The sequence below is a fragment of the Salvia hispanica genome, chromosome 1 (assembly GCF_023119035.1).
Source record: "Salvia hispanica cultivar TCC Black 2014 chromosome 1, UniMelb_Shisp_WGS_1.0, whole genome shotgun sequence".
Taxonomy (NCBI): Eukaryota; Viridiplantae; Streptophyta; class Magnoliopsida; order Lamiales; family Lamiaceae; genus Salvia; species Salvia hispanica.
In genome coordinates this window covers 8019428-8040928 of record NC_062965.1, presented here as the reverse complement: position 1 = coordinate 8040928, position 21501 = coordinate 8019428, and the positions used below count along the sequence as shown (strand labels likewise).

The 21501-nt window shown below is 37.2% G+C and overlaps 2 protein-coding genes and 2 long non-coding RNA genes across 6 annotated transcripts; 3 read left to right on the top strand and 1 right to left on the bottom strand.

Moving 5' to 3' along the window:
* Positions 1–5427: 5427 nt before the first annotated feature.
* Positions 5428–8555, bottom strand: LOC125217964. Of its 2 annotated transcripts, XR_007175851.1 has the most exons (3): positions 7900–8555; positions 7362–7504; positions 5428–5637 (listed from the first exon to the last, which is right to left on the bottom strand). It is a non-coding gene; the product is annotated as an uncharacterized LOC125217964 (long non-coding RNA). The 2 variants fall into 2 exon arrangements; XR_007175849.1 differs by lacking the exon at positions 7362–7504.
* LOC125217972 lies at positions 7348–9159 on the top strand. The gene is made up of 2 exons (XR_007175852.1): positions 7348–7601; positions 8900–9159. It is a non-coding gene; the product is annotated as an uncharacterized LOC125217972 (long non-coding RNA).
* A 3276-nt stretch (positions 9160–12435) lies between these two features.
* On the top strand, positions 12436–14783 carry LOC125206450. The gene is made up of 5 exons (XM_048105706.1): positions 12436–12792; positions 13118–13281; positions 13596–14295; positions 14356–14447; positions 14524–14783. Exons 1-5 carry the CDS (start codon positions 12496–12498, stop codon positions 14654–14656), a joined length of 1386 nt encoding a protein of 461 aa, XP_047961663.1. The 5' UTR covers positions 12436–12495; the 3' UTR covers positions 14657–14783.
* Positions 14784–15447: 664 nt separating this feature from the next.
* Positions 15448–19164, top strand: LOC125202178 (glutathione S-transferase 2-like). Of its 2 annotated transcripts, none has more exons than XM_048100539.1 (11): positions 15448–15606; positions 15683–15779; positions 15866–15922; positions 16035–16120; positions 16205–16276; positions 17261–17314; positions 17433–17508; positions 17922–17983; positions 18278–18337; positions 18673–18785; positions 18974–19164. In XM_048100539.1, the coding sequence occupies exons 1-10, from the start codon at positions 15604–15606 to the stop codon at positions 18781–18783; spliced, it is 678 nt and encodes a 225-aa protein (XP_047956496.1). In that variant the 5' UTR covers positions 15448–15603; the 3' UTR covers positions 18784–18785; positions 18974–19164. The 2 variants fall into 2 exon arrangements, with proteins under 2 accessions (XP_047956496.1, XP_047956495.1); XM_048100538.1 differs by having other exon boundaries at positions 18971–19164.
* Positions 19165–21501: the final 2337 nt, after the last annotated feature.

Sequence of the window (21501 nt, the reverse complement as noted above, 5' to 3'; positions counted from 1 at the left end):
CCCATGCTGCTCCCCGTGCATCTGCATCAGATCCTGACAATCTGGGGGGTAGGGCTTCGAAGATACCGATCACCGAAAATTTGAATCACGCCCTGCGGAAAAACTTCGTACATTCCAGCAGCGTCCGTCTCACCGATGTGGAGGTACTCATCCCACATGTCTGTCGCGCCTCCGTAGGCCAACCGCCCGATTGCCGCCGTGCACTTTTGAATAGGGGTGTGGCCGGGTCACCCGCGCCGTATCGTGCCTGAGGCGGAAATACAGATATCGACGCTCCAAAGCGTCAACGATATGCATAAACAACTCCTTGCGCATTCTAAAACGCTGCCTAAACATGTTTGCGTTAAACCGCGGGTCCGGTGCGAAGTAGTCGTCATATAGCCGCTGATGTGCAGCTACGTGATCCCGATCAATCACTGTTCGGCGGTGGACAACGGGTCGAGGGCGAGGTACCGCTTGCTGTTCGACCCTTTGCATGTACCGCTCTATCTCGCGGTTCATGTAGGCCCCCATAGCCTCTATCATCCGCCATTCGTACTCATCAGCATCCCCACCACTACCACCACTGCTACCACCCGCGTTACTCATCGCTCTATGTTGCTCTTGTACAAAAATTTAGAGAGAGAGAAATCTCGTTAAAACAAGTGGTGCAAATGAAAATGAAACTAAAATCGCGTATATATAGTGTTTCAAAAAATTTCAAAAAATAAAAAAATAAAAAATTACGCTGACCGATCACTCGCCGATCAGCCGCCACAATGGCGTGCAGCGCATCGGCCAGCGCCTGAAAATCGGCGTGCGCTCACCTGTTTTTTCGTCGATATGCCGCTGGCCGGTTCCAATGGTTCGGCTAGCCGACCGACTAGTGACACAAATCGGCTAGCCGGTGCGCTAGCCGCCATTGTGGAGTCATTTTAATTCATTTTTTAAAATAAAAAATTTAGAGACCATTTTTATTTTAATTCATTTTTTAAAATTAATTTTCTATTTAGGAGGTTTTTTCTCCATAATAGGTGGAGTCAATATTTTAAATATCAGACTAGACTTATTCAGCTGCGAACGGATGACTTGTCCAATCTAATCCACCTCACAAAACCGCTACTCAATAAGACCATTTTGAACTGAGGAACTGTAAGTTGAGCCAGAAACCACGAATTGGTCCAGCTGGTTCAGAGTATATTTCATCTTTCTATGTGGGTTATGTCACTTATGGCTTACCGTTCACAAATCACAAATCTTTTTTCTCCCAGCAACTTCTCTCTCACTCGGAACCATCCCGCCCTTGCTTCTCCATATGGCAGCACAAGACCCATTGTGCCTGCACCCTCACGCCACCTGTAGCAGCTCAGCAGTCCTCAGTCTGAATCAATTAATTGCCTCCAAATCGATCCTACTGTTATACAAATCAACACACAAAACTAACACGGTTCGATCCCGTGCGAGATCTACATCCATAGATGAAGCGGGAGCTATTTATTATATATACAACCAAGAAGCCTCAATACAATACAATGCAATCGCTCTACCTAAAACCTATTGAATAGCTACATGGATTGTGTATGTGTATCGCTCATTCTATTTCTTTATTTCTCAATGGTACAAGAGAAACGACCATAACTAGTCGTTGGAAACAAAGTAACTAACTGACTCCGACTCAAACTAGCTGTTGGGAGACTTCACATGCGGGCCTGGGCATGGGTATTTTTGGGCTTGATATAATTTAGCCACTTCATTTCAAATCTCCACCTTGATTGTATTGATCAAACACCTTTATTTCTATCAATTCTTCATATCATCAGGCTATAAGTCTAAGCAATGTTCAAACTTAGAACTTGATAGTGCTTTTATAAGCATATGTGCAGTATTCTCTGTAGTATGATGCACCTTCTTGACCGTTACTTTCCCATTTCCTATTTCATCTCTCACAAAATGGAGCTTGACATCAATGTGTTTGCCATTTTCATGAAATACTTGATGCCTGACCAAACTAACATTGTTATTAGGCCTGTCAAATCAGGTATCCGCGGATACCCGATCCGAAAATTTCGGGTACCCAATTCCGAATTTCTCAAAATCCAATACCCGATACCTGATCCGATTTTGATTTCGGGTACCCGGATACCCGACTCGGGTATCCAGTCCCAAACAATCGGGTATCCAATCCCGATTTCAATTTCAACTTTGATTTTTTTTAATTATTAACTACAATTTGTCTTCGTCAAATCAAGTCATACATGCAAATAATTCGAATTCCAACAAAACCTACATCCAATCTCCACTTATTAGAAAGATGTAGAGATTTAACCCCAAAGTAAACTTAATCAAGAATTCCACAAATCAATAAGCTTTCCGATCGAAGCAACAGACGAGTCTCTCTCCGCCATCGGCGGCGGTGGGAGGCGCAGGCAGGCGAGAGAGTATGAGAGGTGAGGGAGGCGTGTTGCTGTCTGCGACAGTAACTCATTAAAAGCCTTAATATTTTAATTACTTAAATTTTTAAATATTAAAATTAATATGAGAAGTTAGAGATTAGAATATGAACAGTTGGGTAATTGGGTATTTGGGTTTGTAAGAAATCGGCCTAATTAGAATATATACACTATTTTATTAATTTTTAAAAAAAATCGGATAATTCGGGTATACCCGATCGGGTATCGGGAAATCCGATACCCAAAAATCCAAATTTCTCAATACCTGATCCCGACTTTCGGGTTTGGATATCGGGTATCCAATACCCGCTATCCATTTTGATAGGCCTAATTGTTATTGTCATAGAAAATAGAACTGAGTTCTAATCCGCCCTAAAGTCTTCAAGTATACCCTTGATCCATATTGTTTCCTTTATTCATCTGCTAATATACTCTGCTTCGTGTTGAAAGAGCAACCACATGATTCGACTTCCAACTAATAGCACTCCCATAGAGTTTCAGAATCACAGTAACCAATGAGTTCATTATTGGGTTATGGTCCACAAATATTCAAATAATTCTGATTGGGCTTTGGGTAAAATGATCTGGGCCGGATGGTTTTATTTGTGGTTGACTGAGCCAAAGTATAAATAGCTCTTATGTGAGCTGATGAAAGTAAGTAACAAAAATTACACTCTCCCAAAAACTCTCTCTCACTCTCGGTAGATACAAGAAGAAGGCAGAAGTAATCTGGGGTTCTTGAATCTGTGCAATCGAGATCAGAGGTGGAATAGCTGCGAATGTTCGGTTAGTTTGTGATAGTTCAATCGTGTTTTGGAGCTAGATTGTGGAGTGTTGTAATTGTAGTGATTCTTGCTTGAATGTTTCCATCTTGTATCTGTATCGACATTGAATAAATCGGAGCTTGAGTTTCCCGTGGACGTAGGATTCATCCAAACCACGTAATTGCTTGTGTGCTTTACTTTTCTTGCATCTTGGTTATTGTTGTTCATTCGATCGATTCACAAATTGGCGCTGTCTGTGGGAAATAATTTGGGGGAATCAATTGCGATGGCTACGGCTAAGTTCGACATAGAGAAGTTTAATGGCAACAATGATTTTGGGTTGTGGAGGCTCAAGATGAAGGCTGTAATGATGCAGCAGGGTTTATGGGATGTTTTGAAAGGGGGAAAAGAAGAAGCAGAGGAGAAAACTGATATCAAGAAATCAAATCTCCATGATAAAGCCTACAACACATTGATTCTGAATCTAAGTGATCGGGTATTGAGGGAAGTTTCTAAGCTAGAGACAACAGCTGAGGTGTGGGCAAAGCTTGAGTCAATATACATGACCAAATCCCTCACCAACAGGCTGCATCTCAAACAGAAGCTATTTACCTTCAAATTTTCTGATTCAAGAAGTATAGGAGAGCAGCTTGAGGAGTTTGCTAAATGTATTGATGATCTTGAAAATATCGATGAGGTTATCAAGGATGAAGACAAGGCATTAATGTTTCTCAACTCATTGCCCAAAAGCTATGATCAGTTCAAAGATGTTATACTTCTTGGAAGGGATTCTAAGATCACCTATGGAGAAGTCCACTCCGCCTTGAAGCTGAAAGAGTCCAGAAAGGAGTTGTGGTAAAGCCTGTGGATCCAGTAGCAGAAGCAATGAACATCAAGACTGCTGATAAGAAAGGGTTCAAGAAGAAGAACCAGAAGAAGTGGAAATCTGGGAAAGAGAAAGAAGAGAAGGAAACCATATCTTGCCACTACTGTAAAAAGCCTGGGCACTTGAAGAAAAACTGTTATGTGTGGAAAAGAAAGCAAGAGGAAGCTGATAAGAATCAGAACACAGCAGACTTGGCACAAGAGGTGGAAACAACTGAAGTAATGAATATTATTGAGAATGATATCAGTGATTCCTGGATAATGGACAGTGCATGTAGCTTTCATCTCTGCCCAAAGTTAGAGTGGTTTCAGAATTTACAAGAAGCAGATGGATCAGTGTTGCTAGGGAATAATCAAGCTTGCAAGGTGAAGGGAATAGGGAGTGTGAAGTTCAAACTTCTTGATGGCTCAATAAAGATCATTACAGAGGTCAGGTACATTCCAGATATAAAGAGAAATCTCATTTCATTGGGTTCACTTGAGAAGAAAGGTTACTCATTCTTGTCAGTAGATGGAAAAATGAAGATTCTCAAGGGATCAAGGTTGGTTATGGAGGCCATAAGAAAGCATAGCTTGTATCACCTTCAGGCTGAGGTAGTTACTGGTGAGATCAATGCTGTGAAGAAATCAGTCTGTGGCATCTCAGACTTGAGCATGTATCTCAAGGTGGAATCAAGCAGCTAGTGAAGCAAGGAGTCATCCAAGAAGCTGTTGATATGAGCTCCACAGAGTGCGACATTTGTGTGTTGGGAAAGAGCAAGAAGAACTCATATCCAACATGGAAACACATTTCTACTCAGCCTATGCAATATGCACACAGTGATGTTTGGGGACCGGCTTCAGTCCCTACAATAGGTGGAGGAAGGTACTTCATCTCTATCATTGATGACTTCTCTAGGAAATTGTGGGTTTATGTTATGAAGGAGAAGTCAGAGGCCTTTGATAAATTCAGAATATGGTGTAAAGAGGCTGAAGTAGAGAAGAACCTATCACTAAAGTGTCTTAGAACTGACAATGGACTTGAGTTCTTGTCACATCAGTTTGATGATTTCTGCAAATTAAAAGGAATAAAAAGGCATAGAACGGTTCCTTATAATCCCCAGCAGAATGGTGTGGTTGAGAGAGCCAACAAAACCATCCTTGAGAGAGTGAGATGTATGCTGATTTCTTCTGGTATGCCTCAAAGATTCTGGGGTGAGGCTGCATGTACTGCAGTTGTGTTGATCAATAAATGTGTAACATCCCGCCTTTTAATTACCCTAAGAATTTTAGAAAACCGACCTATTTATTTATATATATATATATATATATATATAAAGTTTTGCGCATAATTCTTTTACTCCTTGTTATGATTAATCGTTGCGAAGTAATTTTTGAATAAGTAAATGAAAATAGTGTTATTACAATATTTAAGATTCTTAAAGTCCATGAAGACCGAGCTTCAAATAAAAGTTTGTACACGTTCTACATCACGTTCAACATTAGAGTAAAAATAAAAATAAAAATACTCTTCATGCCCTCCAGATCTTGCTTAATAGTCACGCCTTGAACCCCGATACCTACACGAAAGGATAAGAAGCATGTTAAATCAAGACAAGACGATCGACGAAATCATATCACATCAAGCACGCTTATCAAACGACTGTTGGAACTACCACAGCGGAAGACACGGAAAACAAACAGGTCCTTAACGGATCTATTTAGGTGATTATGCATTCGACTCCAATTTCATGCAATAAACATAGATCTATAGATATAACATCAAATAAACACATAATCATGCATATTCGATGTAGATTCGATTATTACCTCTTGATCCATCATTGGATTGACGTTGCTAGCTGCACCACCCGGAGATCCTTGGTTTATCGACCACAAATCTTCCGTACTATTCCCTTGTCCTTGATCATCCATCCGTGTGGGCGGATCTTAGATAATCAATTAAATAACTTTGAATGGATCTAGGAAAAACCAATACAAACACGAAATTGTCTAGATCTAATCCTATGAATTAGGATAGATCAAGAACAATAATCAAAACCCTAATTCTCCCACGTGCTAGGCACGAAATTCGAGACCAAGAGGGAGAGAGAGAGAGGCGCCGATTTTGGCGGCTAGGGTTAGGGTTTAGTGTTGTCTTGAATTGTATATTAGGGTTTCCACATCTCTTCAATATTTATAGTGGACTTAATGGGCTAGTAAGGGGATCCATGGAATGACTTAAGTGTTGGGCTCACCCATTAGATAATTAACTAATTAAATCAAATGACCCATGATTTAATATATTATCAATGGAATAGTATTTTGTTCCACTAAAGAATAATATTGCACTCCCACTTAAATCACCAAATTACAAATAACTTGGGTCCATTTTATTTTATAATATTTCTCGCGTTTAAGATTATCTTGATCCGTCAATTTAATTCTTTTGTCTGCTATGTGACTAGAATTAAATTAGTTCTCCAAAGAGTTTTTCTAGTTTGAAACTTTATTTATTATTCGTGGAATAAATTCCAACTGCGCAGATTTCTGAATAATAAATTCCTCTTTCAAACACCTCATTGGGGATCACCCTTTTAGGGATTTAATCATACCACACTGGGCACGCGAATTCTATGAAATAATATTCCAATACCTTCATGTTATTCAATTACTACCACCCAAGATATCATGAACTTGAGTTACGTACAAACTCTCACATTGATAAGTCAAAGTGGCGTTTGATTGAATAAACAATATTGATATTAATATCATAGACTAGAAAATACTAAACTTTCTGAAATATATTCTTACAGTAGATAGCAATAAAGAATACATTTCATATTAGATCCTTTCAGTGCTTTACCACACCGGTGTTACTAATCTCGTCTTAGGTAAGAGAGAATTATCACAAACACCGCAACCGTACCAATAGGTAGCCAAAGCCTATCTAGGTTGTGAATACGTTTTTCTTCTTACAAGATCTGGCCAAGTCCCCTACTGGAAAACTCATGAGGAGATTCATCGAATTTCCCTACTTGACCTTCTTAGTAAAAAGCCTTAGACTTGTTTATCATATTTCAATAATAAATCATTATATTATATTATTTATTCTCATAATTAGGTAAACAAGTGGACGTGGCGTTTCTCGTATACATGCACAAGCTGACTGTACAAAGGCATGTACGCTCGAAGCATCTTTTAGTATACAAACCCCAACAACGACGGCTCACGTCTTTTTAAGCGACAAGATGTAATATTCTTGCCATTTATGGTATTAAGAATGATTGATTTGCCAACTTACCCCTTTTAGCAAAAGTCATTATCTCTTGTGTAATAGTTTGCTTCCATGGGTTAGGGAATTGACCATGTTTTTCCATGTATCATTTTCCACTATAAATACCACACCATCTCTACCCTTAATTCTTTTGTTCTTCCACAAAATCCCTAAACAAAAATTTATCTCATGGTGAGGATGCAAGTAAGTGCTTGAAGAAGGAAGTCAAGTTTCTACACACTACCTTGCTTCCATATTTTCCTCAAGGTATCCACCTCTAAACCATTTTGATTTCCTAAGCTTTGCATCACATTTACTATTCTTTTTCCATCACACCATGTTAGTAGAATTCTTCCAATGATTCTCATCTTTATCAACATCAATAGACCGACTTTTCTCACAATTTCACGCTCAACTTAGACTTTGAACGTAGGACTCTTAGTCAATACTATTGCAATACCCCTTTCATGACAATTAATCTAATGAATTAAAGCCATTACATGCTTCTCTTCTAAAGTTAACAAGGCATAAGACATTATAGACAAGAAGGTGTTAAGTTTGAAACCTCAAGATGAGAGTATAGCTTAGAATTAATAAAGCCGATGCCCCTGCCGGACGATGCCGCTGCTGCCTCTGCCGGGCAGCCGCTGCTGCAGTCACAAGGCAGCCACGCACACCTTGCTGCACTCTCGACAGCCACACGCACACAGCTGCTCCGTTTGGCAGCCGTACACGCCGACGCCGCTGCTGTCACACGGTGGCAGCCACCGCTGCTGCCCCTCAGCTTTCTTCTTCGCCACTTCCGCCACTGCCCAACGCCCGCAAGTCAACGGCGGCTGGTCTCGCGCACACCGGCGAGCCGACCGCACCCCGACACTAGTTTTTGACCATGAATGAAGGAGGAGATGAGTTTGTGTGTGTGTTAAGGTATGGAGTGGTTTGTGATAAAGAAACGTACTTGAAAATGGACGAGGCGGCAGAGATCGAGTGACGGGCGGACGCCGGCAACGGAGGCTCCTCTCCGGAGGCAGCCGAGCTCCGTCGGTCGAGAAACAGAGAGAGACCGAGAGAGAAGGAGAGACCGGGAGAGAGAGGACGAAGAGGGAGGGAGACGCCCCAGCTGCCGGCATCCTCGCCGGTGACGCCGTGGCCGAACTTCGGCGGAGAGAGAGAGGGGGAGATTTAGTCAGAGAGAGAGAGTTAGATGTGGGAGAAAGGAGGCCCCCCCTTCCCTTTCTTTTTGATTGAAGTGGTAGGGTTTACTAATTATTTAAAGGAATGGACCGTGAGTCATCGTAAGGGTTGGCCGGTCAATGTGATCGTGGAAGGTGGCCACCTTCCCGACACACAATGAACCATCAGATATGGCGGATTGCTGGAATGAACTTAGCTTGATCAAGCGAACTTTATAAAAATGAACTTAGTAAGCTCGGGCCTTTTAAGAAAAACCCCCGTGTGTTACTGTGATGGCATGATAATAACTTTTTCTAATATATGTGTATCTTTCGGCAATGTGTTCACTGAGTACCCCGTACTCAGCCCTGCATGTATTTCTAAATGTGCAGGTTGAGCAAGTGATGAAATGGTGGCTGAGTGGAGTTGGTGGTCGTCTCATCTCTTTTGTAGGATTTTCGTGGCATGTGTCTTCATACATATGACCATGTGGTTACAACTCCTTCCGCTGTGCATGATAGTAGTATTTTGTAATGTATGGGTCGTAAGAACAATGTCTAGTATCGAGTGACCTTTGATAAACATTCTTGATTTTATGATCCTTCGTTGTCTTGCGAACCTCTCTTATCTTATGAAAAAGTACTTGTGTGTCTTATTGTTAATTCTTTCGTCCACTTTCTATTCCCTCTTCTTAATTCCCTCCCCTAGTCACGATATACCGAGCGATGCTATCCTTAGCAAGGCGCGGTCGTGACAAAGTCAGAATGAAGCCAGCAGTTGATGACATTGATAATGGTGAAGATTTATCTGATTACTTGTTGGCTAGAGACAGACAGAGAAGAGAAAATGTCAAGAGGCCAGCTAGATATAGTAATGCTAGCTTGGTTCATTATGCTTTCTGTGTTGCTGAAGAGGTGGAGTCCTCAGAGCCAAGCACTTACAAAGAAGGCTATGAAAAGCAAAGAGAAGAAAAGATGGATCAAAGCAATGCAAGAAGAGATTGATTCACTCATCAAGAACAAGACCTGCATTTTGGTCACGAAGTCAGTAATGCAGAAAATTATTGGGTGTAAGTGGATCTACAAGAGAAAGATTGAGACATCAGATAATGATAGAGTCAGATACAAGGCTAGATTAGTAGCTAAAGGCTACAATCAGAGAGGGGGAATTGACTATAATGAGGTCTTTTCTCCTGTGGTCAAGCACAATTCAATAAGAATGTTGTTGGTTTTGACTGCAAGGTATGACTGGGAATTACAATGGTTTGTACTAGGCCAGACATAGCCAGTAGGTATATGAGTGATCCTGAGAGAGTACACTGGCAAGCTTTGAAGTGGATACTAAGGTACCTAAGGGGTTCTAGTGACTATGGAATTTTGTTCTCTGCAGATCAGGATCAAACTAAAGATGTTTTGGAGGGATTTTGTGACTCGGATTTTGCAGCTAATGTTGACAATAAGAAGTCACAAACAGGGTATGTGTTCACATTGTTTGGGTCAGCCATAAGTTGGAAGTCCAATCTACAATTTGTGGTGGCCTTGTCTACAACATAGGCAGAATATAATGCCTTAGCAGATGCAGTGAAAGAGAGTTATTGGCTCAAGGGATTGCTGAGTGATTTTGGTGCAACTCAGAAGAAAGTTGTCATTCACTGTGATAGCAGCAGTGCTATATGCTTAACAAAGCACCAAACCTTCCACAACATGAGCAAACATATGGATGTGAAACTTCATTTTGTCAGAGATGAAGTGAGCAAAGGGGAAGTAGAGGTGAAGAAGATTGGGACAGAGCACAATCCTGCTGATGCGTTGATAAAGGCCTTACCAGCTAGCAAGTTTGCTTATTGCTTGGAGTTGGTGAAGGTGCAGAGGAGGTAAAGGTTGCGGGTGGAGACAATGAAGGCTGGTTTTGAAGATGTTGGGACCAAGGTGGAGATTTGTTGGGTTATGGTCCACAAATATTCAAATAATTCTGTTTGGGCTTTGGGTAAAAGGGCCGGATGGTTTTATATGTGGTTGACTGAGCCCAAGTATAAATAGCTCTTATGTGAGCTGATGAAAGTGAGTAACAAAAATTACACTCTCTCAAAAACTCTCTCTCACTCTCGGTAGATACAAGAAGAAGGCAGAAGTAATCTAGGGTTCTTGAATCTGTGCAATCGAGATCAGAGGTGGAATAGCCGCGGATGTTCGGTTAGTTTGTGATAGTTCAATCGCGTTTTTGAGCTAGATTGTGGAGTGTTGTAATTGTAGTGATTCTTGCTTGAATGTTTCCATCTTGTATCTGTATCGACATTGAATAAATCGGAGCTTGAGTTTCCCGTGGACGTAGGATTCATCCAAACCACGTAATTGCTTGTGTGCTTTACTTTTCTTGCATCTTGGTTATTGTTGTTCATCCGATCGATTCACATTCATCTTCCTCAGTAACTTCTTATTTTGAGAACAATAGATCATGGCTCTGAGTTTCCACCAAATACCTCAAAGTCTATTTCATTGCTTGCCAATGTTCTTTTCCACGATCAACCATATATCTACTAGTCAAATTGATTGCATGGGCCAAATCAGACTTTGTACATACTATTACCCACAATGTTAGCACATGAAATTTTAGACATCTTATTTCTTTTATGATCAGACTGTAGCCTCTGATCAGCAAATAACTTGCCATACTTAGTGGTGTTGAAACTTGTTTGAAGTCAATCACCGAATTAGGCAAAATACGTTACAATAGGCTATTATTGAGCTACAAATCTTTGGCGTAGAGTTTCATCCTTGTTTTCATGTATGTTTGACTAATGAGAACTTTAGAATTCTATATGGCATGATGTCACACTGCTTGATAAAGTCCCCTTAAGTTGTTATCTTGGCCTGAATGCTTTATCTGAACTCCGAGCTCCATCTTCAAATTTTGGGTCTCATCTGCCATTGCGAAGCTTCGAATAAGCACGACTATCACATATCATGCAAGCCATGATCACGGCAGTCATCTGTGTCTGCCGACTCAAGTCCTTAAGAAATTGGGCTAATTCTTGGGTTTAATGAGTGTTCAGGTTTCAAGACTAATTTATGAGGAGCCCGAGTTGTAAAACTAGGCATTTAGTGGTGGAATACCCCTAAAACAAATCTCAGTCTTTGGGTGGTTCTTATTTCGCATTGAGTAGTGTGTCAAGAAATGAGGCTCACATTCCTAATTTTACCCTCTGATATTGGTGTTCCCCCAATAAATGAGGCTCAAATGGGGGTATTATGGTCATACAACACACTTGACTAATTCAATAAAAATATTAAAAAAAATTGATCGTTCCATTTCTTGATTTATTTGGACAACAATGAATATCATAAACCATCAGCATATATCATGACTCGATAGTACTAAGTTTTGTCTATATTTAATTCTCAGCTACCCATATCAAACAAAATAACATCCCCTAAATAAACTTGGAATCTGATGTACATCATTCATGATCGTATTACATACGTTTACCAAATACATTTACAAAATATCAGATACATATCATAATTATCAACAAAAGCATGTTCAATTTGACCATTTTTTTTGGGTTCAAGATGTCCTAGATCACGATTCACATTTTCACCTAACATATAGTACCAAAATTCAAATGCATACCACACTAATCAACTAGTACTATCTTATTCCTTCCGTTTCATAGAAATAGGTCGAATTTTCTATTTCTTCTATTCCATAAAAATAGTTTTTTTTATAAAAACTTTTTCTCCTTTTCTTTTACTATTACCATTTTATTTCTAGGTTCCACTATCCATTAGATTATTTAACTAATTTTTCCTTTTCTATCTTATTTTATTAATTATTCCTTATTAAAACTTGTGTAATTTTTAATTAGTCTATTTCCATATAACAGAGTATACTGTATATTATTGTACTATTATTAAAAACATCATCTCTTTAAGAAGTAATTTTCCAATACTGCATCATCTTAACTTTTTTCTGCGTTTATTGCCGTAAAATGAAAGGGGGAGATGATGGCGGCGTGTTGGTGGAGCTTGAGCTCGGTGACGCAGCGTGGAATTTCATCCTAGAAAAAGCTGTGTGTAGCCATGGCCTATTCATGATGGCGCCCAACCACTGGGACCCTCTTTCCAAAACCCTCACACGCCCACTCCGCCTTAATCTCGACGACGACGACGACGACCAAACCTCCGTCACGGTTCACGTTTCCCACCCTCCCCACTCGCCCCACGCGCTTCATCTCCGCGTTTTCGGAACCGACACCCTCACCCTTCACCAGCAGCAATCGTTAATGGTGATTCCTCTTCTCTTTTATTATCATCTTATCTATTTAATTGCTACTCTTTTACAAACTTCGAATTTGAGGAATGAATATTTGATTAATTTAGTTTACTAAATGTGTAAAGTAAAGCGGTTATTGTCAAATTAAAACTTTAATAAATTCAATTTTGTGTTGTGTGTATTGTGCAAGCCTTTGCTTTTGAGCAACTTGATCAATTCAATTCAAGCCTTTGCTTTTGTGCAACTTGATTGTTATTTCTGTTTCGTCATGTTTGTTGTTAACTCAGCTGTAACATTTTGATTTGATTTCATTTTACGAGTTTGCTTGTATGTTGTAGAGTCAAGTTAGAAGGATGCTGAGATTATCAGATGAAGAACATAAGAGGGTGATTGAGTTCCATAATATGCATGAGCAAGCAAAAGGGAGTGGATTCGGGAGAGTGTTCCGATCGCCTACATTGTTTGAGGACATGGTCAAGTGTATTCTCCTGTGCAATTGCCAGTGAGTGAACCAACTTTTCTTTTTAATGATGTATGTGTATATATGCATGAATTACTAGTAGAAATAGTAGAAGCAGAGAGAATTTTTGAGTAAAAATGCAATAACAAGACAAGTGGACTACTTCAATCTGAAGGCTGAACTCATGTGTGATGACTTTTCAGATATTTTCAGTCACACGAAGCAATTGGCGTGTTTCTATTACTGAAAAATAAGCATCTCTCTTCAGTATCATCGTTTTGGTTCTTAAAGTTCTATCTTTTGGTTGGTGTCGGTGTTTTAGCCAATGGTAACTGTATTCTTCATTACCTTTTCAGGTGGCCGAGAACTCTGAGCATGGCCCAAGCACTATGCGACCTTCAAGCAGAATTGCAGCATCAGTCACCTGGAGCATCAAATACGGAAAATGGAATAATTTCGAGCTGTCAATCAAACAATATTAAGTCTTTTGCTCCAGAAACACCTTGTGGAAAAGAATCAAAGAGAAAGCCTCGCAAGTGCCTACAAAAATTAGCAAAAAAATATGCCAAAATATTAGGAGATGAAGAATCTGAGATGAAAATTAGTACAGCTGTACTATTGGAAAGTCCAATCTTCGTGTCGGAGGAGACAGGGGGCGACTTCCTTGGGCAATGTAAACCTTCCACGACTTCAGTTGACGATTCTCTTAAGAGTACAGAAGTGACAGAAAATGATAGCAGTTCCGCGGTTGGGAACTTTCCGAGCCCCAGAGAATTGTCTAGATTGGATGAGAACTTTTTGGCTAAGCGATGTGGTCTCGGTTACAGGGCAGGCCGTGTGATAAAGCTTGCTCAGGGTGTCGTTGAAGGCAGAATTCAATTGAGAGAACTAGAATGTGAGGGTGGTACATTGAGCTTGTCTGAATATGATAAGTTGGCCGAGAAGCTGAGAGAGATTGATGGTTTCGGGCCATTCACATGTGCTAATGTTCTAATGTGCATGGGCTTCTACCATGTAATTCCAGCAGATTCAGAAACTATGAGGCATTTGAAACAGGTATATCTATATTTTTAATTCTTTTTGTTATACATGCAATCTTTTAATTGTTCTAAACAGGTCCATGCAAAGAGCTCCTCGGCTAAAACAATTCAACAAGATCTTGAAAACATCTATGGAAAATATGCACCATTTCAGTTCCTAGCTTTCTGGTATGTTGTTTCAACTTGCACATTGTCCCATTTAGCTGGAGATCTAAATTTTTTTGGGAACTTCCATTTTTATCAGGTCAGAAATTTGGGATTTCTATGAAGAAAGATTTGGTAAGCTAAGTGAAATGGGACATTCTAGCTATAAACTGATCACTGCAGCAAATATGATCGGTAAGGCAAGAAAAGGAAAATATCAGGTGTCGCCGTAGCTTGTTATTAGTGTCAAATTTGTGTGCCCTACTTATTTATTTTTATAATTTTCTAGCCAAATAGTCAATGTGAATGTAATCATCCCTTGTTATATTCAAGTGTGATAGTGTATGTTTTTGTGTTGAAGCTCCCAATTTGAAAATATATTATCATTTGTTTCTAAAAGAATAGATTATCAAAGAAACTCATACCCACTTATTTATCTTTTCTATACACTGACAGAAGCGAATGAGCGAATGAAAATGAAATGCAAATAAGCAGAAAAATCTGAAGTATTAACGGAAAAAAAATATAATTTAAAAGATATTTTATAATAATATTTATGTTATATGATTTTCACATGATTTTTAATTCACATAGTACTTCATTGTTTGCAATTTTCATAGATTTCAATCTTTCAAAAAAAAAACGTAATTTTGAATGTAAGATCATCCATAAGTCACCTAACACACAAGTATAGAATTAATTTGAAAGAAAATTATTCAAATTTAAGTGACATATTGATTAATTATGGAATAATTTAAAATTTCTTCATTTTTGAAAACTAGAATTTATTAATCTTAAATCTAAAATAGTAGAGAAAAAAAAATACCATGTCTTTAATAGATTATTAAGAGTCAAAATAAAACATTTTTGTGATTATAGCTTTTATTTTTCTTAAAAGTGTGGTGATATTTTTTAAAATTCCTAGCGCCGAAAAATAAACATTCATGATTTGAAATTGATTTACTTTTTTATTTTATTTTTAATAAATTGATAAATAGAAGTATATCTCTTAAACTTTTTTCAACATTTTTCTAATAGAATCAAATAGAATTTTAAAACGACAAAAGAGTAGTAGTAGTAGTTATCGGCAGTCGGCAGTCGGCATTATCTAATCTTCTTCTTCGGCAATTTCAAATTGAGTGAAGCTAAGAATTTTTCATCGTCGATATTCAGTGCGACCATGGTAAAGATGCTCTTTTTATTAATCAGAAAACCTATGTATATTCTTTGATGTTTTGTACACAATCACTGTTAACCAGGCTACCCACGCCATTGCTGAGCCGAACAAGCTGAAGCTTTTCTCTTATTGGCGGAGCTCTTGCTCCTGCCGTGTTCGAATTGCTCTCAATCTCAAGGGTAATTCATTCATCCAGTAGTTACTCAAAATTTTCACCTAATTTATCAATATATGATTAATTATTGGTGTCTTGACAAATTAACAGGGCTGGACTACGAGTACATAGCGATTAACTTGCTCAAAGGAGAACAGAAGTCTCCTGGTTAGTTAGTGTTTGCTTTTCACTTGCTATGTTAATGTTTGCTCTAATTTCACATTTCCATGGATTTTAGGATGCAAAATACTATGACATATATTTTGTTTGAACTTATTAGAGTTTTTGAAGCTTAATCCGCTTGGATTGGTGCCTGTGCTTGTCGATGGAGATACTGTTGTTTCAGACTCCCTTGCAATTTTATTGGCAAGTTTCTCGGTTTAAGATTACACTAGCAGCGCTTACTATGCCTTCTATGTCGATTAATTGTTTGTATTATCTGATATGCAGTATCTGGAGGAGAGGTATCCTCAACGTCCGTTGTTACCCCGGGATCTGGAGCTGAAGGCCCTGAATTACCAGGTGATAAATGTTTTCCAAATATGATCCTTTATCTTTTGAATTATCATTAGTACTTGAATAGGATCAACATCGGAAGATTGTTTGTTTCTGAGAAAAATTATTTTGCATTTCAATACCCTGCAAAGACTTGTCTCATAGGATAACTTAATATGCGACTTCGTTTTGTATTTCTATGTCAAATGCAAAAACTTCGTCTACACTGGTTGCTAAGACTGTGAGGATAGGTGGGGTAGAAAGTAAGAGGAAGAGAAAAAAAGTTCTCATCTACATAGGAAAACTGGGCTGCTACAGAGTCTGTTCAGTTTGGGATGAAATATAACCACCCAATTGAATGATTGAAGGTTGCTACACAGCTACAGTTATGAAAGTATGTGTGTGTGAGAGTTATAATTCACGACTGCTTGAAGTTAGATATACTAAATGCAATAAATCAGTTGCCTTCTTAGCTTGAGAGTTACTGCTGGAACAAGGACAAGGATAACTTCGCTGAGACCTATTTACAAACTAAATGCAATAGCCAATAAATCAGTTGCCTTCTTAGCTTGAAAGAAATGCTTATAGAATTATAGATTTAAATTATAGTAGTTATTTTAAAGCTATCTGAATGGTACTGATGTTCCCAATTTTTTCTAAAGCAGCTGATCACTCCTCATAACCAATTGAGTGCGCTTATCTCAATCTAGAGAACAAATATACAGTAGAAGTAAATATCAGAAAATCATCCAACAAAGATTGATTGTATACGTCTATTAACCAAAAATAGAAAGAGTATTTACTACCATACGGTGATATGCGCGCGATGAACAGATTGTATTTATCTGTGGAATGCAATCGAATCCTATTGGTGGTATGCTGCTGCTTTAAGTATTCACCAACCTATGTGCTTTTCGTTAAATGAACTAACTTCTTTACTTTAATCATTATTTGAAATTGTTGCTATATCTGTTCTTGGTTCTAACTATCCCTGTTGCTTACTCATTATAGGCGGCAAATATTGTTTTTGCAAGCATACAACCTTACCAGAATATACCCATCATTGTAAGCATTTAATAACCCTTTCAATTTAAAAGAGTGGAAATCAGCAATAACATGTACATGTGATTGTTGTATTATATGAACAAAGAAGATATCCACCTGATTATTTTTAATAAAACAGAGGTATGTTAAAGATAAACTTGGAGCTGATGAGATGCTTTCTTGGGTTCAGCATCATATTAAACATGGGTTTTCTGGTAAGCTTTGACATTTATGTGTAATTTTAGAAAATTTGGCTTTAACTACTCGTGTACAAAATTTAGTGGTCTTGAAACTCTCTCCAATACCAAAAAAGCCACACAAGCTTGGTATACATTAAAGAGACTCAGGTTATGTTTTTGCTTTGAAGAAAGTATTGGTAAAAACTGTGGTGAATATCCCATTGTAATACCATTCTAGGGGTTTTCAGTTTCTTATTTTCGTGATCCAAATGTCCTATGCTAATGACAACAAATGCTAGAGTTTGAATCTTTTTATGATAATAGTATCCGAAATAGTATATAAATGTCTAGATTTAGCAGTATTTGACAATCTCAGCAGCATCCGGCAGCTTTAACAGCATTTCTGGTTTGCAGAGCAAAACCTAATTATTTTTCCTAATTGAGTGCAGCTCTGGAGAAGCTTTTGGAGAAATTTGCTGGAAAATATGCAACAGGAGATGAAGTTTTCTTGGTTAGTTGCTTCAGTTACTGACATTTTTTGCTAGCCAGATTCACTGTTGCCACTCTTGGAAAACGAAGTCTAGTAGTTTAAGTAGTAACTTGATGTTATAAAACAATACTAATTTTGGATCATCAAACAACACCATATCATTTGCATGATATTGTATATTTTTTCAGAAGAATTGTAAAATATGATCTGTTCCTAGATGATAACATTCATAAAAACTTTCGTTAAATCCAGTTCAGCTCACTTCTGTCCTCATAACATTAAAAAAAGCATTGATATATTATACGAATTTTGCAGGCTGATTTGTATTTGGCACCTCAGATTGATGGTGCTGTCAAAAGGTTCAGTGTTGATATGGTAGGTCTTCACTGAAACTCGATCTTGTAATTAGTTCATTGTTTCTTCTTCTATCAATTTATTGATTCAGTAACTTAGAAATCCATTTTCAGTGTTTCATAGTACTATATATAAATAAACAAACTTCCAGAAAAATTATGATTTATTATGAAAATAGCTTAATACTTGAGCTTCGAAGTTTTGTTGGAGGCGTTATTGTAAAGATCTTGTTCACAATTTAGCTTCAGAATTCAGAATACAGACTCCCATTTTCCATATAAATTTATTCCTGTACATTTGTCATGTTGATGAACCTAAAACCTTCTCATTATGACTTTGGTTTTGAATGTGGGCAGAACGAGTTCCCTCTTTTATCAAAGTTCAATGAGGCATACAAACAACTCCCCGCTTTTCAAGATGCAATGCCTGGGAAGCAGATTGATACACCACCTGAGGCGAGGGACTGAAGGTACGAAATCTTTAAGAAGAAACCTCATGTATGCTTATTCCTTAAAAAATCACATAGCATCTTATACTTCTATTCAAATACGAAGTAAGACTATTTCATTGTGCAACCCGCTACCAATTCTCAGCTTCCCGTACTTAAGAATTCTCTTTATGCCCATTAACATGTCTTATATTTATTTCTTGCAGCAGTCAGATTCAAATTCGACTGATGATGTATGCTTTCATGCCCAAGCAGAGTTCTGTGATCTAATTCAATGGTTGTGGAATCATTAGTGAAAGGAGCTCTGTTTTAGATTACTAACCGTATCTTGTATATCTGTTTGTGTGCGCTGTACAATAGGAGAAATCACTTGCAAGGAATAAGAGCACAATTTCAAATAGTAGTATGAACGATTGATAAATACTCATTTGAAATTGTCAACAACTTTGAAACCTTAATCTCTTTAATTCACTTGAAACCTTGAAACATATACAATCTCATTGAAATTCATTTAAATGTAGAATTCTCATGAAATTTCACGTAATTAATAAGTTTGAAATGTGTATCCAATTAGAATTTATTTGGTAAATTAAGTTCTTAAAGGAACATTAATACTTTGTAACATTGAATGCATATATACGATTGCCCTATTATTTGCCTTTGATAATTTCTATAAATTGTCATCAACTTTGAAGACGATGATTTATTTTTCTCAACATTAACTAAATACTATCCTTCATAATTATAATAGGGTAAATGGCCACTTCATAATTATAATAGGGTAAATGGCCAAAAAATCATGAAGTTTGGTCAAATGCGTCTATTTTTCTCAACATTAACTAAATATCCTTCATAATTATAATAGGTTAAATGGCCAAAAAATCATAAAGTTTGGTTAAATTCTGGTCTATCCCGCAACTTTAAAAAACGGCCAATTATATCATAGCTTTGACCATTTTCTCAATTGTCCCATAGCAAAAGGTATTATCATGCCACGTCTCTGAATTTATCCATGTAATTCGTACATATGTAAAAATTAAAGACATAATTGACTAAATGTATTAATGACGTCGTTTAAATAGTCGAATGTTTTGTTCGCCTGATAATTTTCGTTTGCCAAAAGCATGCATAATTTTGCCCAAATCATAAACTATGTCAAAGTTATGATATAATTGATTATTTTTTAAAATTGCGGAATAGACCAGAATTTGATCAAATTTTAGGATTTTTTTGGCTTTACCCATTATAATATCATTATTCGTTCATTCCAGCCTTCTTCTTCCACCCTAGGCTAAAGACCTTCGAATTCGCTCAATGGGGGGAAAAAGGTGAAAAAGAGAGAAGTGTGCCAAAAAGAAGAACAAAATAAACAAATTTGTTTAGGAAAAAGTAAAAAATATGGCTTCACATGATGTTATAACTTAGTTTAGGGAAAACAAATTTGACTAATTTTTTTCAGTGATCACATATTTGCAACTGCCATATATAGTTTGGAGTCTAAATTTGCACTTCACTCAAAAATAAAATATAAAAGTTAAAAATTAAAATATAAGTAAATGAAAAATAGTTATATTGATATTGATTGAATAATATAGCATATTTTTAAATTACAGCGTTTCAATAATAAACAAACTCCTATTCGTAACATACATAATTATAAATGTACATTATAAATTACAAGTTCAGATTTTGCGACGGAGCACCAAATTGTAAAACAGACTAAACTATAAACAAAGATTTAAACTGAGTCGAAGTTATTTTCCTTACTTTTCAGGTTTTTGCAAAAAGTTTAATGTCGTTAAGTTCTCCTTACAATTTTTATTATTCATAAGATTTTGTTTTTTTTACACACCCAACAATTAACTTATTTTCCAATATTACTCATTACTTGTGCTAGTTGTTTTTAAGGGGATCTAACCTTCCCCGTGATAACTTGAATCTCTGATCTCTTGATTGGAGTAGAAGTATTCTATTCTATCAATTGAGTTGCGTTCCATCGTCTATTCATGACAGTTCACTTTGTTGTTTTTGAATATATTAATAAAAATGAATATGCGTAATTTGATTGTATAAATAGTAATGGACTGATAATATTAAATTTGTATATACATCATATAATATTTGATAAATTTTATGTAAAACTATGTTTTTTATTCTAAAGAACTATATTCTTCATCGTGGAGTTTATTTGATTAAAGATGCCTAAAATATTTATCGAAAGATTTTGAATTGTCAATCATTATGGATATAAGTGGAAAACAAAGAAATATATTAGTATTATGTTATGCTGTTATGACGCTTAATAGCCAAGGAATAGTGTTATTAATACCATCCCCCGAAATAGTATTAGTAGTCAGCGATATGAATTTTAAAATAATAGCTAGAAGTATTATTAGTAAAAATATGACTCACTCACCCTTTATACAAATAAACTATCTATAAATAGATAGAGATTAATTTTGGTTGATGGACAAAAATGCAATACACATGACTTGTTTCTGTGTAGTGGTTACGATGACGCCACTGTTGTTTGCCCGACGTTGCCGATGCTGCTTTTAATGACAATCATCATACATCATAGCTACTTCCGGCGATATGATAATAAAAAATACTCCCTCCGTCCCATCGAATATGAACCACTTTCTTTTTTAGTTTGTTCTACCCAAAACGACCCATTACTAAAATTAGAAATATTTTTTCTCTACTTTTCTCCGTCTTTACTTTATTTTTTTCCTCG

Excerpts from the sequence above, each read along its gene's own strand:
- LOC125206450 (XM_048105706.1), top strand. The coding sequence starts at position 12,496 with ATGAAAGGGGGAGATGATGGCGGCGTGTTGGTGGAGCTTGAGCTCGGT. Across the intron at positions 14,296-14,355 it reads CTATGAGGCATTTGAAACAG|GTCCATGCAAAGAGCTCCTC; the intron begins GTATATCTATAT and ends TGTTCTAAACAG. Across the intron at positions 14,448-14,523 it reads TTTCAGTTCCTAGCTTTCTG|GTCAGAAATTTGGGATTTCT; the intron begins GTATGTTGTTTC and ends CATTTTTATCAG.
- LOC125202178 (XM_048100539.1), top strand. Across the intron at positions 15,780-15,865 it reads AATTGCTCTCAATCTCAAGG|GGCTGGACTACGAGTACATA; the intron begins GTAATTCATTCA and ends ACAAATTAACAG. Across the intron at positions 15,923-16,034 it reads AGGAGAACAGAAGTCTCCTG|AGTTTTTGAAGCTTAATCCG; the intron begins GTTAGTTAGTGT and ends TGAACTTATTAG.